Source organism: Antedon mediterranea, chromosome 3 (genome assembly GCF_964355755.1).
Source record: "Antedon mediterranea chromosome 3, ecAntMedi1.1, whole genome shotgun sequence".
Classification (NCBI taxonomy): Eukaryota; Metazoa; Echinodermata; class Crinoidea; order Comatulida; family Antedonidae; genus Antedon; species Antedon mediterranea.
Genome location: NC_092672.1, coordinates 5,809,758 through 5,826,347, shown reverse-complemented (window position 1 = coordinate 5,826,347; position 16,590 = coordinate 5,809,758). Strand labels below are relative to the sequence as shown.

Sequence of the window (16,590 nt, the reverse complement as noted above, 5' to 3'; positions counted from 1 at the left end):
TTATACAAAATCTGAATCAGCTTTGTTTATTTATTTTTTACTTTATAACATTGTTGATACCAGCATAAAATTAAGGCATTTAATATTCTGTATTTTCGTTTAACAGCTTCATACGTCACTGCAAAATTTCTACAAATAAAGTATTTACATAAACTACTTTTTTGTACTAAAATATACAAAAATATTAAAAATGTCCAGAAATTATTTTGTCTTGTTTTAACAAGAAAAAGGTGTCTAATAGAGTTGTCAAACACTGGTAATGTAAATTTCAGTTTACTTTATTAATACAAAAAGACAGGGCTTCCAACTTGGGATTTCACTACAATTTGAGTTTGGGAGGAAATATTGTCCTTCTCATCAACATTTAATTTTTGAAAGGGGCTGTGGTTCTGTAAGATTCAATTTATAATACAACATCCATGCCAACAATGTAGAATTTTCATTCAAAAATCTTCATTTTACAGAGTTGATTATCTTAAATTAATTGTACACAGAATATGACATCATTATGACTTATGACATCATCGTGACTGATGACATCATCGTGACTGATGACATCATTATGAACTGATGACATCACAGCAAAATTGCATCACTAAATTTCCTGTACTATATCTCTCCACCCATGAAATATTAAGTCCAGTATTATACAGTGTCACTTATGTATCACAAGTGGTGCTTGTATTATGTTAAGGTTATTACTTATAATACAGATGATATATGTGATACATATGTGACATTGTATCACAGAATTTGCCTATGATACTGTAGAAATTATAGGCACAGTACCAAGAATCAGCTAACCATATACATTCAAATTTAGTACATGATGCATTAAAAATTGATTTAAAAAGCTAGATTAAAAGATTAGTAAAAGAAAGCATGATACTTTTTTTCCCAAGTTTAATTACTTTAATCAGTTGATTTAAAAGCACTAATTTAGAATGAAACTTGTGTGTGTTTTTGTCTTTTAATGGCTTCAACTCGTCTCTGTCGCTCTGCTACTTTGTTGCCGTGAGTCTGAGGGAGCGGTGGTAGCGATATCGTGTCTTTTTGAAAAGCTGAATCGGGTCTGAAAACAAGAAAAACAAACATTGCAATAAAACAAAATCTATGTATCTATAAACAAGTTAAATCAGTTAAAGCTCTGTCTACACTATCAAAGTGTATGTGACAAAAAAATGTGATGTACCCAAATATGGTAGTGATATACCCAAATATGGTAGAGATATGACATCATCATGTTCATATATGGGCACACCATATTTTTGTTGTCACATGTTACTTATTGTATATCAAGAAATGTCTTACATTTTCCTTGAGTGATTCTTCAAGGCAACACGAGGGGATTTTCCTTCACCCCTGAAAGAACAAAATAAAGCATGTTATTACAATTGTAACAATGTTTATTTATTCTCTATACACCCTGGGAATAGTGACTGAAGAGTGACTTAGCTAGCATTCCATTGTGGGGAAAAGAAGGAGTTGCCTAGTCAGACAAAGGAAGAGTGAAACAACACTTTGTTGGGTCTTAAAGGTATTACCTTAAAGATTTGTCTACACTATCAAACTTAAGTGACAAAAAATGTGATGTGCCCATATATGGACATGATTATGTCAGTATCAGTAACATATTTGGGCATATCACCAACACAAATAGGCATATCACCACCATATTTGGGAACATAACACTTTTTCTATAGGGTAGACAGAGCTTTATAGGGTTCTAACGACTGTATATCATAAGTTCTTACTCTGCATTGGTGTCACCATCTTCCTCTGCTATATATGCTTTGGCTAATAAATATGCATCTGGAGTCCACTTATGTGAGTATAAAACATCTTTTAGATCTGCTTTTAACCTTGTAAGCTGCAATAAAAGTACAATATTGTGAATAAGTACAATCATTACAATATTGATTACCGTATAACCTTGGGTATAATCCCACTTCAGGTCTAATCCCACCCCCTACTCTATATGTCTGATTTCAAACAGGCATTCCCCTGGTATAGTCCCAGTATTGGCTTTTGGTCTGGATGTAGGCCTCTCTCTAGCCAGTTCAGATGAGCATTTACAAGAAATGCTTACTAATCATTTTTTTCCTGAACCAGGGTTTCCCCAGGTATAGTCCCACCCCTAAAGTCGGCCCAATTTTATGGGTGAGATTATACCAGAGGATACACAGTAATTATTCCTTATTAGTTAACAAAACAATTACCAAGAGACTGTGGCTGTAAATATATGACTTAAGTGAAGGAAAATACCTGACTTAATTGTGATGGAATAACAAAAACAATAGGTGTGGGCTACACATACCTCATAATTTTGTCGTTCATTAGACTCTTGTAGATGACGTATAATAATTTCACATTCATCCAGAGTTGGAGAGCGCGGTGAGGAATCAGTGGGTCGTTGAATTTTGAGCGGCCTAGTTGACACAGGCATAGGGGGATCTGGGTGGGACATACCTCGATGTGGTGGGGTCGTTTGTTGACCTGTTTCAATATTTGGTGTCCTACAATGTAAAAGTTGTATTTATTTTGTTAAATTGAGTTGTTATATATTTATTTCTATATCGAATGAGAGAGAATATTTGAACGTTTCCACATTTGTTGGTACTGCACGCAGCCATACACAAAGGATATCAGAATGTTTGAAAGGTTTTTAACTACATTTGAAACACTGGTGTGGGTATCTTTGCTGATATATTACATTTTTAAAAAACAGAACATGTATAATTATATAGATATAAATGCCATTTGACACTGCACTATTTTACTGTTGACAATGTAAGAATGTTTTCATGTTACACACACCTTCTGTTGATAGCTTGCTCCAACATTTGTTGCAGATATAAGTTTCTATTGCGTGCTTCTTGAAGGGCGTATCGTAACTCGCGCTGTTCTCCTTCTAGGAAGCGCGACTTAAATTCGTCCAATGAAACAGCTAAATAAAAGAAAGATATACATATAGATTATTGATTCACAAGTTGAATCACTTGCAAGGTGATAACAAATGATGATGATAAAAAAAGAGAATGAATGATGATTATGATAATGAATTAGAATGATGTATTTTGAATATTGCCATGATTTGTATCCTATTATTGATTATTGTCATAAAGATGATGATGTGATAATGTCATGATGATGGTGTTATTTACTATATACTATGTTTTAGCAATCTACCTTGTGCAATAACAGGAACATTTTCTTCTGCACTTGTTAATGATTTTCTACTTGATTCATTACTTTTATCTAAGACAGAAAATATTCATTTCAAATGTAAATTGAACGATGATACTGTATCTTCTAATATTAGAACCATATAAAGAATTCTCTCAAATGATCAATGCCACTTATATAAATCAGCAATAACACCTGCATAAATCGCTTATGGTTGCTTGAAAGCTAAAGTTAGAATGTCTATGTATTTAGACTACTGTACTGCCATAGCATAACACACTACACTATTTCTAGAGGTTAATTAATTATTACTACAAATAGCTGGCCTTCAGATATTTTACATAACATTCAATAATGCTTTTGAAATGTGGCTTTGAATTCTGTCAAATTACCTGAACCAGGTGGGCTATTTCCTCTTGCCATTATTACTTTAAAATGTAAATCTGCAAGAAAATATATATAAAGTTTAAAATGTTTTCAATCGTAAGGGTTCAATTCAGTAATCTAAGCGTTCATTAGTTGATAAAAATGCTTTCATGTAAGAGGATAGTAGGTTCAAATCTAGTCAAAGAATGTTTATCATGTAAAGTTTTAAAATGGTATATCCAGTTGAAGATCATAATGGTTAACAAATCACTGTTTTTAATTAGTCTGAATTACTATTCATTAATTTACTGAGTAATTAATGAAGCACTAGACTACCTGTATGGTATAATTAGACAACATAATTGCCATAATGGGATGTGTACATGTATTTTTCTGTGATTTCCATAATATTTACTAGGTCATCATATTTTAGCCTGTGCTGTATAATCTGTCTTTACCTACTTACAGTTACATGCTGTTAACGCCCAAAACTCTGTCTACAAATTGACAAAAAAATGTGAAGTGCCTACGGATATGATGATTTCATATCACTACCATATTTTGGCACATCACACTTTTTTTGTCAAACTAGTTAGTGTAGACAGTGGTTAAAGCATGGTTCTCACTTACACTTAAAGGATACAACATAAAAATGTAGTTACTGTAGGTGAGTTGGCCAATCACAAGTGATAATTCAGGTAAGCCATCATATTGTGATTGGTCAATTTATTTGCAGTGTATAGTGATTACATTAAGTGCAAACCAAGCTTTTCTTCTACTAAAGACTGTAATCTGATGAGAATTTAATGTTTATTTTAAATTGTAAAATTCTACCTTTATTTTCCAATTTCAATTTTCCAATTTCTTCGTGTAAACTTCTAAGTATCTCTTCATGTTGATGTTTTAAAAAGTCAATACTCTTCTCAAGGTGATGCAATCTAGCTGTTTGATCCATATCGGACACTGAGCTATCTAGATCCAAATTGTCCCGTAATTCTCTAGCCTTAGTAGGCGGAGGCAGCACTTGTAGCTGATCACGTAGAAATGGCTTAGGATACCGTGATTTGTCCATAGAGCTTAGCCTAGGCCACTGCGGAAGGTTTTGTAACCGTGGTAGGCTTGAAGATGACATTGACATGATAGTTCTTGGATTGTTAAAACTCTGTTGCAAAACAGCTGCTGTATTCTTCAATTTTAAATAATTTAATTCAAACTCAAATTTGATTGGCCATCATTAGTTTGATCCTCAACATCATTAACAAATTTAACTGCTCATCTGCACAAGTAAAAAGTCTGAAAAAAAATTGTTACAGTTTAAGTAGTTAGATAAGTTTTAAAAGGCATTGAACAATAGGGTCAGATGCCTTAGAACCTTGTACCCACATTACTACATCATATTGGTGTAGATGAGGGAACCCTTTAGTGTAAAATTGTTTTATGAAAATGTTCAGTGGAATACTGCCTGCCCACAGCATCTGGAATACTGCAGAATATGATGAGATTGTTTGTGATGTGTGTTTTGAATTGTAGTTCAGATAATCGTATGAGATATAATGTAAAAAATCAGTGATAACCGCGAAAGGCTACCATTACCAAAACATCTTCTTGAGATGTTGGACACACACACGCCATCATTTTTACTTTTAGTCAATAATCTTTTGTTTTTTTTGTCCCATGAAACACAACAAATGATGGTCAAAATATTCTAAATTTAAAGTGGGCATATCAAAGTAAGTTATTCACTTTGAGTCGAAAATTCGAGTCAAAAACAACAAGTTTACGTAATTAACAGGTAAATTAATTTGATTACATTTCGTCTGGAAAATCGTTGTGAGCAAAAGTAAACAAAGATTTCAAGAAGGTGTTTATACAGATCGCCAGGCAGTTTTATGATTATGCAGAGTAGCTAAACAAGCGCGTTGCATTGTGAGATATGTTTTGATCGTAAACTTTGACTGGAAGTCAAAGTTATTTTTTGAACAAAAAACTTGTATTTCAGTTAAATGATTTTTTTGGTGAAAGTTAATAACTATTATGATACTTCAAAATGAAATTTTAAAATATTTTTTTGAAACTTTTTTTTGGAATTACCTAGGCCTAGGCCTAGTCAAAGAAAGGGACAATAAATACATCAATAATATTCTTACACGTTTACTTCCCTGAAATCCCAATTACGAAACGAAAAAACTACAGAGTGTGTCTGATAGGATATCTGTAAACTTCTATTTCTTACTATTCTATTCCTAGGCCTACTTTTGACTCAGAGCAGTCTCAGCACGAACATGATTCTTGAGAACTGGTAGTCTGTGTTCTAGCACTGCAGCAGTGAAGTGCTCAGACTCAGGCCTAGAGTTTAGGATTCCTCTCAGTTTATACCTCGCGGATCGCCTGTATAAAGTCTATTCTAGAGAGACATTTGGTAGGCTACATACATAGCCTAAAACTTTATAAATTTCATTAAAAATTCTACTTTAAAACTACCAATATATTACATCAATAAATACTTACAGTGACCCTACTTTGTTTTCACAAAAACACTACTGCGTTGCTTGCTGTTTATATATTCAGCAGAGAGAGAGCTGAGAGAGAGACATCATTATGTTAATGAGTTGTTGCTATGATGGTGGTTACGACACTGTTACCTTTTTCATAAACTTTTCGCCTAATTTTTTTACAAAATGTCTTTATTATTAAAAAAAAATAATATTTGAGTGTAATAATATTTATTTCCACATAAAACTATTATTTAGATACCAATATTGGAATTTTTAAACGTTATTTTAATTCATTTTTTAATTCTGCAAAACTACAATTATTCAATATTAAAATGATGGCGGACAATTTAAATTGATAAATATAAAACAACGAATGAATATTCATCTTTTTTTGTGGTATGACATGTATATTTCATTAAACTACCGTTTTAAATGTTTTGATATAAATATAATTCAACATAGGATTTAGTATTTTCGTTTTTCAAATAGTACTTTTGGTTTTATTAACATTCATGTGCTAGGCCTAGAGGCCTAGCCTAGCTAGGCCTACTAGGCCTAGGCCTAATAAATAAAGGTACGTAGGCCTAGAGGACTGGCTTCCGCAGCGGCCAAAACCACGATTATGGCCCGTTCCTTTCTTAGAGATTGGTTTAATTTACCGGCCTAGGCCTAAGCTTCGAGTTTACCTTCTTCTTTATATTTGGGCTTTTATATTTTGAGGGATTATGAGGCGCTACTGCAGTTTCGCACCACACTGTTATATCTTCGATTTCTCGCTTAATTTTTTTCTCACACCAACCATGGAGAAATCACCAACACCCTACAATTTTGGGCCATTATGTAACATGTTCCCATGATTTAGCCACCGTTAATTACCTTTATCATAACAAAAAATGCCTTTCAAAACAGCTACTTTTTTCGCGAATACTTCGATCGAACTGTGGCCATTTTAGAATCAGAAAATTGCCAGAAATCAATGTATGTTTTATTTTCTGTTTTTATTTTTAAACTGCAAAGAGTGGTTTTTATAAAGAACCAGCTGTACATATCAAAAGGGCGACGATATGAGTCCGTACATAAAACATTGATAGGAACCATTAATATAAATATTATTATTAATACTAATAATGAAATATTAATTTAACATTTATTATTTCGCCAGCTGAAAACATTTCTTGCTTTTCAAAACTAAATAGGCCTATGTGTAATCGGATTTTATAACACTGCCCTCTATAGTTTCTACAATTTTTGGTGTAAAATGAAGCATAAATTCTGGCAATTAAGTGATAAATATGACGAACATTTCGCAGTGTGTTGACAGCGAGTTCAGTATTGTTTAAAATGTTTTGAAAAGTATTGTTATTTAAAAAAAATTACTTAGTAAGTGGTCGAATCGTATAAACATGTTACATAATATTATGTTGTGAGTGTAAAAAACGAAGATATCGAAGATATAACAGTGTGGTGCGAAACTGCAGTAGCGCCGATTAGGATACATACCCTTTCTTTAATTTATCCACTTGCAAATTGAAACAACAATAGGAGGTTTGATTTAACAAACAACGATGATGCAAGCACATTTTTGTACAGAGAGCGCACTAGGCCTAGAGTCTAGGCCTATACATAGATCGTTGTTTCAATTTCATCGTGTTTTTGTAATATACAAACTTATATGATGGTTATCTATAGACAAAAATTAACTTTGCTGACAACTGAAAATAAATACCAAACAACTATGGATCAGTCAATCAATATTAATAAATAATTATAAGAATACGATTGTATTTTTTAAATTTAATTTTTTTAAAGCGTTTAGGAACCTAAAAGCTACAAAAACCAAACAAAACTCACATAACTGCATTCTGTTTACCAGCAATTTAAATACATTTTCAATGTTTATTATTTAGATTCACTGTGATATATATTTATTATTTAGCTTTAATTTTGTAGTTTATATAATTGTAAACTAAATTGTTTTATATTTTTAAGGATTACAGTGTAGTATTATAAAGAAGATGCAGGGCTCTACAAGGGGAATTTCCTCACAGTACAACCAACTGTTTTTTAACCTAAATCAACCACCAATCAACACTAAAAATGCATCTATAAAATTCAACAAACCAGGACCAATTATTGTTGAGAAATTAACAGATACCCAACCAGAAAAACTGGACAGGCCAAAGAATGATCAACCTCAACCCATCAAGATGAGCGCAGTGTCCCGGGAACAGTTATCAATCGCAGTTCAGCTTGCCAAGCGTGATATTGGGCAAAGAAGATTTTCCAAAGATTATGACTTAGAAAACTGGCAGGGAACCCCTAAAAAGTCAGTGAAGAAAACAAAGAAGAAGGGAACATCAAAGAAAGAAATGACAACAGACAGGACTGATGGAAAAGGAGAATCAAAAAATAACATCAAACAAAATCCTGCTGTGTTTACAAGTAGGTCACATGCAACAGGGTCAAAAGGTTACATTCTCGATACTAATCGGAATGCTAAAAATATTGTAAGAGAGAGGCCGGATAGAGAAAGACCACGGCCTAGAACGATAGAGAGGTCTAGTCCTGAATCAGTAGCAAGAGACCAAGATAACAGGCAGTCACAGGAGATAAGACGTTTACGAAAAGAATTAAGTCATTATATACACAAGATTGAGTCATTATCCAGAAAAGGTGGGAACATTTTAATTTAAGCATACAGAAATGTTTTTACATTGTATTTTCATTTGTTTTGAATTTTAATCATTTTAACAGTATTTTAACATTGGCCTATTAACCGTATTTTATAGGTCTACGTGTACAGTAAGTGCAATGAATTTCCATCTTAAGTGGACTAATATTAATAACATTTCTTGAATCTTGTTTTGGATTTTGTCTTTACATGTTTTATGACTCCTTACTACACCAACAACTTTTTTTCTCAGATAACATAAACCTCTTAAAAACATGCATAATATTCTATATAATATGTTGCTCGTTCTTGTGTTCAGGTCTTTCTCCCGTCAAGGACTCCCATGGAATAGATCACCAGGAACTAGATGAAGTAGAAGCACGACGAAAACAAGCAAGAGCAGCGGAACAAGCAAGTCGATCCGCAAGACTTTTATATTCCTTACAACAACAGGTTTCAATAAATTTTATAATTCATTTCGTAAACATGCCGAACCTTTTTAAATTAATTTATCAGCTGCTGCTTTTACTGATTTTATTATAATGACATTATTCATGAAATCACCTTAAACACTTTGATAGACTTACAAAACTTGGAAAAGCTGTCGAAAAAATCTGTAAAAGCAGCAGCTGATATAAATTACTTAAAACATTTTATAATTATTCTCTCTATATCAGGCTTTTGCAAATGATTGGCTTAAATGATAAAGTGGTGTTTGTCTTATTACCTGATTTATTGAATTGTTCTTATAGGTTAGGGAAATTAAAGATGATTTGGATCGAATAGGACCAAGTCAAATTCGTCACACAAAAAAGGTAACATTTTTATGCTTTTCATTATGTTTACATTTTTCATGCTAGTAAACATACTATTTACTGGCTATTGCTAATGTCCTCTGCAATGAATTGTTAATACAGATACAGTATATATACATGCAGGTATGGATGTGAATAAAAAACTTGGGGAAACTTTACCTACCTTCCTACAATATTCTTGATTATACAATTTATGTTTAAGTTATTGATTATTATTGAAGCTGTTGATAGATAAATAAATGTATAGATGAATGAATTATATAAGTTTTTTTTGCAGCTGTAATTGCATACTATAGTTAATAAATTATTAGCAAATTTATCATTTTAGAGTCGTGCACTGAACAGATTGGCAGCTGCCCATCGTGGGGCTGTGCGAGCACTTCAAACGTTCATTCAACAACTACCAAGTCAAGGAGAAACTGCCCCTAGTAGCCAGCCTCCAATGTACCAAGAGCTAGCCCTGTTGATTCAACAGCTATCATTGTGTTGTAGTCAAATGGAAATTGGAGGCAATGGAGTACCTGATGATATCCTTGATATTCTCCAAGAAGCTGTTGTATGTTAACTGACTAATTAATTAATAATAATAGGAATAATATGTCATTCATATAGCGCTTCATGCATAAAGCCTCTAAGCGATTCACTTTATTACCCCCGATAATTTTTGGATCAAACACAAATGGAAATATACTCCCATAATGCAGCCCTAGCGCAGTTGTGTTTTGACCTTACCAGGGACCCATTTGTACACCTGGGTGGAGAGAGACCAATGTTAATAAACTATCTTGCCTAAGGACACAAGTGTTGGACATGAACATTGGACTTGAACTCACAATCGGTAGTCCAACACGCCACACACCCTAACCTATTTTTTATATATATTGTAGGTAAAGGTTTATAATTCTTAATCAAGGAGCTTACAGTGCAGTGTTCTCCCATTAACTCTCCTTGGTTTCTGTATCATGATTTCCATTAATAGTATCTGGTATAATCTTTTCCTCTATTTCTATTATTTTGCTTTTTTTACAGGAATTTCAAAATAATGCTGAAGAAATGAAGCCTAAAGTACCTTTACATTCTAATTCTCAGAAGACTCACTACAAAAAGAAAACAAGTCAAATACAGAATAAAGCTATCACCAGAAAGAAAAGGGGTAGGTACATTAGTTATAATGTAAATGTAATATTATTTATGTAAATTGTTGAAGAACCTGTGTCTCTTCCACCAAATGGTACTCATCCCTCTGTCCACAGACAGTTGCTGAGATGGTTGTTCAAATCTAGCTCAGTAATGTGTGAATATATATATATTTAATAATGAAACACATTTCAATTTATTATTTAGTAACAAGCTCAAGCCCATATATAAATAAGGAATTGCCAGTAAGAGACATAGAATCTGCAAGAAAATCGGAAGAAACATCAGTAATCAGAGGTGACAATGCTCATGAGAATAGGTTACAAGAAGAACATGGTAAATAAACTAATAGTAATCTTGAATGAAGATTTTTATGCATGTTAGTTATAACCATTAACCAAATTTAAACAATTCAACAACACTTACTATTATATGGATGAATATTTATGATAACTATTAGTCAGAATATGGAAATTATAAGTTTTAATAATAATTCAATATTAAATTATAGATTTTTCTGAGGTATCTGAGAGAGATTATGCCTTAAGAGCACGACTTAATGCGCTTATAAAAGCTAAAGATATACAGAAACAAACTGCAGCAGGACATGCTAGGACCAGTAATCCACCAAGAGCATACAAATCTAATAAAACAACCAGGAAAACTGGTGTACTATTACCACACAAGGTAAGCACAATGCTGAGAGCGAGAGAGGGCATACTATTTAAGATTTCAAATCATGTTTTTAAGATACAGATGACTCAATATACGATCTGTATATATAATCGGTATATAGCTACAGTATTTGTAAACAAAAAATTACAATAACAATATAAAATATAACAATTTATTAATTTACATACAGAAAGGTGCAGTATAATGGCAAAACAACTATCAACCCCTATCCCCACCCCTCCGCACCACCCCAACTATCAACCCCTACCCTATCCCCACCCCTCCGCACCACCCCAAACTATCAACCCCTACCCTATCCCCACCCCTCCGCACCACCCCAACTATCAACCCCTACCCTATCCCCACCCCTCCGCACCACCCCAACCAATTAATTGATGCATACAGTAGATCATTATATTCACTCATGAATAAAAAACAAAATATAGTAAAAGTGTATTAAATAAAATAAACTGATAGTGTTATGATTCTAGCAAGGTGAACAATTGTACAGCATATTTAAAATTCATGACACCTTCTAAATGTAAAATATCCATTATCCACTATTTACTTTCTGTTTTTTTTTATAGTCAAAACGATTAAAAAAGAATGTAATTGAACAGCAGAAGCAGACAGTTGACGATGTACACTTCACCAGCTCTACCATCGCATCCAACCTAAAGAAAAGAGAAGCTGTTAAACCACCAAGTAACCCTCTACCTCCCTGGTCACCAGGTGGTGTCCCAAGGATTATGGATGCTAACCTTGAAGACAGTGTCTCAGATATTTCTCCACTAAACTCACCAAGAGTGTCACCAAGGACCTCACCCCAACATAATTCCAGATTGTCCCCAAAGCAATCACCTAGGCCTTCACCCAGACGAGGAAATGCGAGACGAAAAGTACATTTTGAAGAAGAGTCTAATGGGGAATTTAATCATTTGATGTCTGGTTTTGTGGAAAAAGAAGTGGCTAGGCAAGCCTGGTTGGACAAAGAAGCAGAAAAGAAGGTTGTTGAATTACATTGTATCTAAAGCTCTGTCTACACTATCAAACTATAGTTTGACAAAAGAAGTGTGATGTGCCCAAATATGGTAGTGATATGCCTAAATATGGTAGTGCTATGACATCATCATGTCCATATATAGGCACATCACATTTTGTTGTCACATAAAGTTTGATAGTGTAGACAGCTTGATGTTGTCTTGTACAGTATGTATCCCCATCTCAGGGAAAAGTTACTCTCATCCTTCAGATGGGATGTTAAGGTGTTGATCATCTGGGCACAAAAGGCATGTGTGCATCAAAACTAGAATAACAAAATGTTATCCACATAGAAAATAAAGTTAGCATTTAATTATTTATAAAAATCTATAGAATTTTTTATGAGGTTAGTCAAATAATTGAGTAACTATTTTCGTTGTATTTTATAGACATCAGAGATTGACACATTAAGGTCTAAAGAAATTGATATGCTAACAGCTAAGGTAATTAAAGAAGCAGAGGAAGCTGTTCGAAAGAAAGTACAACCACTCATAGAACATCCTGCTCAACAGGTATTAACATTCTGCTAATGAGTTAATTACAGTCAAGTTCATTTGCTGTTGCAGCTTAAAATTGATGTAAAATAAAGCTGTATATTGTTAAATGACTGTGGATGGATTTGAAGCGTCCCTGCCCCTGATTAGCCCCGGGATCCCCTGACCCCAGAGGAGAGTACCCATCAGGGTCTCACCCTGGGTTACGGGCAGGTTGGTCATCTAATTGTACAATATAAATATTTTAATTAATAACATAGCACTTATTCTCAATGTATATAAATCAAAAATTAAAATAAAAGTTTATATCATGATATAAACGTATATTAATATAAACAATATAATCTCTAGTACACCAGCAGTGAAGTCAATTGATACTAAATATCCGTCAATGACGGCCATGTGTCTTCAGAAGCTACAAGAACAGTGACAGTAACCCGCTTATACAAATTGCTAGGGTCCAACCTTCAAAAGCTGCAACATTCAAAATTTGTATAAAATTTCCCTTTTTCCTGATTTTTTAATTACATTATCTGAGCCGTTTAAAAATAAATTGTTATCATCCATTCCTGCAATATGACCTTAGTAATTGTTTACTAATCTTCTATAATATTTACTTATCTCAGCCTGGAGAAAAACTCAATTTTGATAGCGAAACAGATGATGCATTGGTAAATGAAACAGAGAAGCTGAAGAGAATTGAGGACGAGATCGTAATGGAGGAAAGAGCGTTGGATATGCAGGAAGAACCAACACTAGAAAAGCTTTTGCAACGGTTAGAAGAAATGGAGGTAAAAGCAATATGGAGAGTTAGTTAACAGGCTAGAAACTATTTTTATTGTAATATCTTGAGAGAGCATTGTTTTTTGTACAATTGTTTGCTATTGCATGCATCGATACACATGGTGTATCAAAATGGTCCTGGAATCTAATGGATAATTCATAGAGGACTGATGCATAAGAATTGCAAAAGCTTGAGCCAGTGGAGAAGTAGCCTTCAACAATGAAGTTTGCTCCTAAATAGAAGAAGAAATGTGCGTCCAAAATTGTATCTTCCTACCTGGGCTATCTTTCCTACTAATAATAATAATAATATAAATAATAATAATTTTAACTTCTAAATTGTTAACGCATTTTAAGTTTTGTTTCATATATTTATCTGTTTTTTATTTTACTATTATTTTCCAATCTTTAAGATGAATTTCTATTGTTATTTTGATAATGGACAAACAAAGCTTTTCAGTATATTGTATGATATTAATATTATATGTTCAAAAATTTCATTTGGCTCCGTATGAATTAATATTATATGTTCTAACCTAATTTTGTTTTACTATTTCATTATGAAGACGGAGGAAGATGTTATTAGGCGCCGATTACAACAAATTACCTACAGTAGTTTTGATGATGATAGTGTTAAACATAAAGAAAACAAATATGAAGATGAGTGTGATTTGTTAGACCTCAAGGGAACGCCATTAGAAGGTAGTCAGCTTGAAAGGTAGAATTTATTTTATATTTTGCTTATTTTATTTACAGCATTGTAATTTTGTCAGTAATTCGTCTTTTGGATTTATATATATTTTAGGCATAGCTTGCTCGTTCGTTTGTATTTTGCTTAAATTGCCCCAGCATAGAATTTTTCATATTTATATGTTGTATACAAAAATATATACAAAATAATCTCATTTAGTATTTTTTGCCATATATTAATAAACCATCCATTTTTCATAACTAAATGTTATGCACATACGTGGGACTAACACTGTGCAGTTAAAATGTAAATTCATTCATTCATTCATTCATAATGGTATATTTATTAAAATCATCTTCACAGAAAAACAGAATTGTGACAATTTTTTACATTGTTAAAAGGTACTTAAAATATTTAAAATGTTTTAAAAAGATAGCATAAAATAACATCAAAAATTGAGAACCACACAATACAGCATATAAAAACATTAAAATAAACGAGCACAACATCAAAACAAGTAAAAATCTAAATGACTGGCCAAGTGAATTGAAAAAAAAAAAAAAAAAAACCATATTATATTTGATTCCTATTACTTCAACATTATATTATACAGAGGGATAAAATTATTTTCAATACAGAAGTATGGGATGGAGCTGTTACGAAATGCATTGATATGTTGATTAATAAACGAAATGAAAAAGATTGTGTAATTTATAGGTCCAATTTAAGGTTCAGATAAGGCATGGAGAAGTACTTTATATGATTCTAGTCAGCACCTTTTTGGTGAGGCATTTCAGTAAACTTTCATTTCAAGATTTTTTTTCTTAATTCCAGAATAAAAACAGATCCAATTCATTTTTTTATCATTTACCTTTCCTTATTTCTTCTTCAGAATGTCTGTTGATGTACCAGTAGAACACACAGCTCTTCAATTCACAAAGAACAAAAAAGACACTAAAATTCACACTCCCATAATTCAATTTAGATTACCTAATAACTCCTCAGAAGAAGATGCCACCTCTGATTCAGAAAAGTACTCATACAAAACTGGACATTTCAAACCAGATTTTCATTCTCGGGATAAACATCTCAGAACATTGACAGAAATTTCATCTGAACAAGATAAACCTGAACCTAGAAAACATTATCATTCTAAACAAAGTAGGGATGTGGACACGGTAGAAAGCTTTGCACCTCTTGTTAAGCCTTGCACAACCTTATCCATTCCAACCGAGAGCCGTAAAAAAATCGAAGAGCGTAAAAATCGCTTTGAGCAATATTTGAAGAAAACAAGTCACCACACATACGGCACATTCAACCCTTGGAAACTTGTGGAAGAGTAGGTTCAGTTCTCAACACATTCATTTCTGATTGATAAACATACAATACAGACATTTTATATATGTGATGTGCCCAAATATGGTAGTGATATGACATCATCATGTTCATTATGCGCACATCACATTTTTTTGTCACATAAAGTTTGATAGTGTAGACAGAGCTTAACACTCCTTTCTGTATCATAGTTAAATCTGTATCTGATATATGCACAGATAATAATCTGGTGTTATGGCATTTCTATCCCTTGACATTAAATTCTGAAGTTAAAGTCAAATGTACCTCTGAAACATATAGGAGGTACATTAGAGTTAATAGCAAGGTATACTGTAGTGTATATGAACACATAGTGTATGAATGAACACATCTACTATCACATACCAAGTTTTATATTTAATTTAATTTATTTTTTTTTCATTTAAGGGTGGCTGATGAAATTGTGAACGAGTTATTAGATGGTGTATCCGATGAAATTGGCAGTATGACTGAAGGATTTGTAGAAAATGTTTACAAACGGGAATTTGGCGAATAATCATCTGGTACCGTGTCGCGTTATTCAGATTGTGTTCGTGTGTCTTAACTGCATTCTAACAAAAATTTAATTTTAACTGAAACCAAAAATGTACTTTTTTAACTGAAATGTTATATATCAAAATAAGACTTAATGAAAAATGTTCTTCAAGCCAAAATTTTACTACAGTATTAAGTTTATGTACATACTGTATTTTTAAATATGTTTGATTTAGTAAATAATTTATTTTATGATTAAACACTAGCAATGAATTCATTGATTCATCATTTTGAAAACAAATGTAAATATTTATGTGATCGTTTTCACTATTAGTGAATAATAAATCAATAAATAAATCTATTTTTGTAAACAATGAAGTACTTTCGT

General features: G+C 32.6%; 2 protein-coding genes across 3 annotated transcripts; one reads left to right on the top strand and one right to left on the bottom strand.

The window, feature by feature from the left end:
* Positions 1–86: 86 nt before the first annotated feature.
* Positions 87–6,148, bottom strand: LOC140044672 (uncharacterized). Its single transcript, XM_072089283.1, has 9 exons — positions 6,061–6,148; positions 4,387–4,845; positions 3,579–3,629; positions 3,190–3,258; positions 2,818–2,947; positions 2,318–2,516; positions 1,755–1,870; positions 1,312–1,362; positions 87–1,072 (listed from the first exon to the last, which is right to left on the bottom strand). Exons 2-9 carry the CDS (start codon positions 4,688–4,690, stop codon positions 940–942), a joined length of 1,053 nt encoding a protein of 350 aa, XP_071945384.1. The 5' UTR covers positions 4,691–4,845; positions 6,061–6,148; the 3' UTR covers positions 87–939.
* A 245-nt stretch (positions 6,149–6,393) lies between these two features.
* On the top strand, positions 6,394–16,371 carry LOC140043450 (protein moonraker-like). Of its 2 annotated transcripts, XM_072087960.1 has the most exons (14): positions 6,406–6,443; positions 8,037–8,720; positions 9,038–9,171; positions 9,471–9,533; positions 9,862–10,089; positions 10,563–10,686; positions 10,878–11,006; positions 11,182–11,357; positions 11,933–12,352; positions 12,776–12,898; positions 13,507–13,671; positions 14,230–14,381; positions 15,247–15,693; positions 16,116–16,371. In XM_072087960.1, the coding sequence occupies exons 2-14, from the start codon at positions 8,063–8,065 to the stop codon at positions 16,222–16,224; spliced, it is 2,928 nt and encodes a 975-aa protein (XP_071944061.1). In that variant the 5' UTR covers positions 6,406–6,443; positions 8,037–8,062; the 3' UTR covers positions 16,225–16,371. The 2 variants fall into 2 exon arrangements, with proteins under 2 accessions (XP_071944063.1, XP_071944061.1); XM_072087962.1 differs by lacking the exon at positions 15,247–15,693 and having other exon boundaries at positions 6,394–6,443.
* The last annotated feature ends 219 nt before the right edge of the window (positions 16,372–16,590 follow it).

Excerpts from the sequence above, each read along its gene's own strand:
- LOC140043450 (XM_072087960.1), top strand. The coding sequence starts at position 8,063 with ATGCAGGGCTCTACAAGGGGAATTTCCTCACAGTACAACCAACTGTTT. Across the intron at positions 12,353-12,775 it reads ACAAAGAAGCAGAAAAGAAG|ACATCAGAGATTGACACATT; the intron begins GTTGTTGAATTA and ends TGTATTTTATAG. Across the intron at positions 15,694-16,115 it reads CCTTGGAAACTTGTGGAAGA|GGTGGCTGATGAAATTGTGA; the intron begins GTAGGTTCAGTT and ends TTTTCATTTAAG.
- LOC140044672 (XM_072089283.1), bottom strand. The coding sequence starts at position 4,690 with ATGTCAATGTCATCTTCAAGCCTACCACGGTTACAAAACCTTCCGCAG. Across the intron at positions 2,517-2,817 it reads GAGCAAGCTATCAACAGAAG|GACACCAAATATTGAAACAG; the intron begins GTGTGTGTAACA and ends TTTACATTGTAG. Across the intron at positions 1,073-1,311 it reads AAGAATCACTCAAGGAAAAT|ACCCGATTCAGCTTTTCAAA; the intron begins GTAAGACATTTC and ends TCTTGTTTTCAG.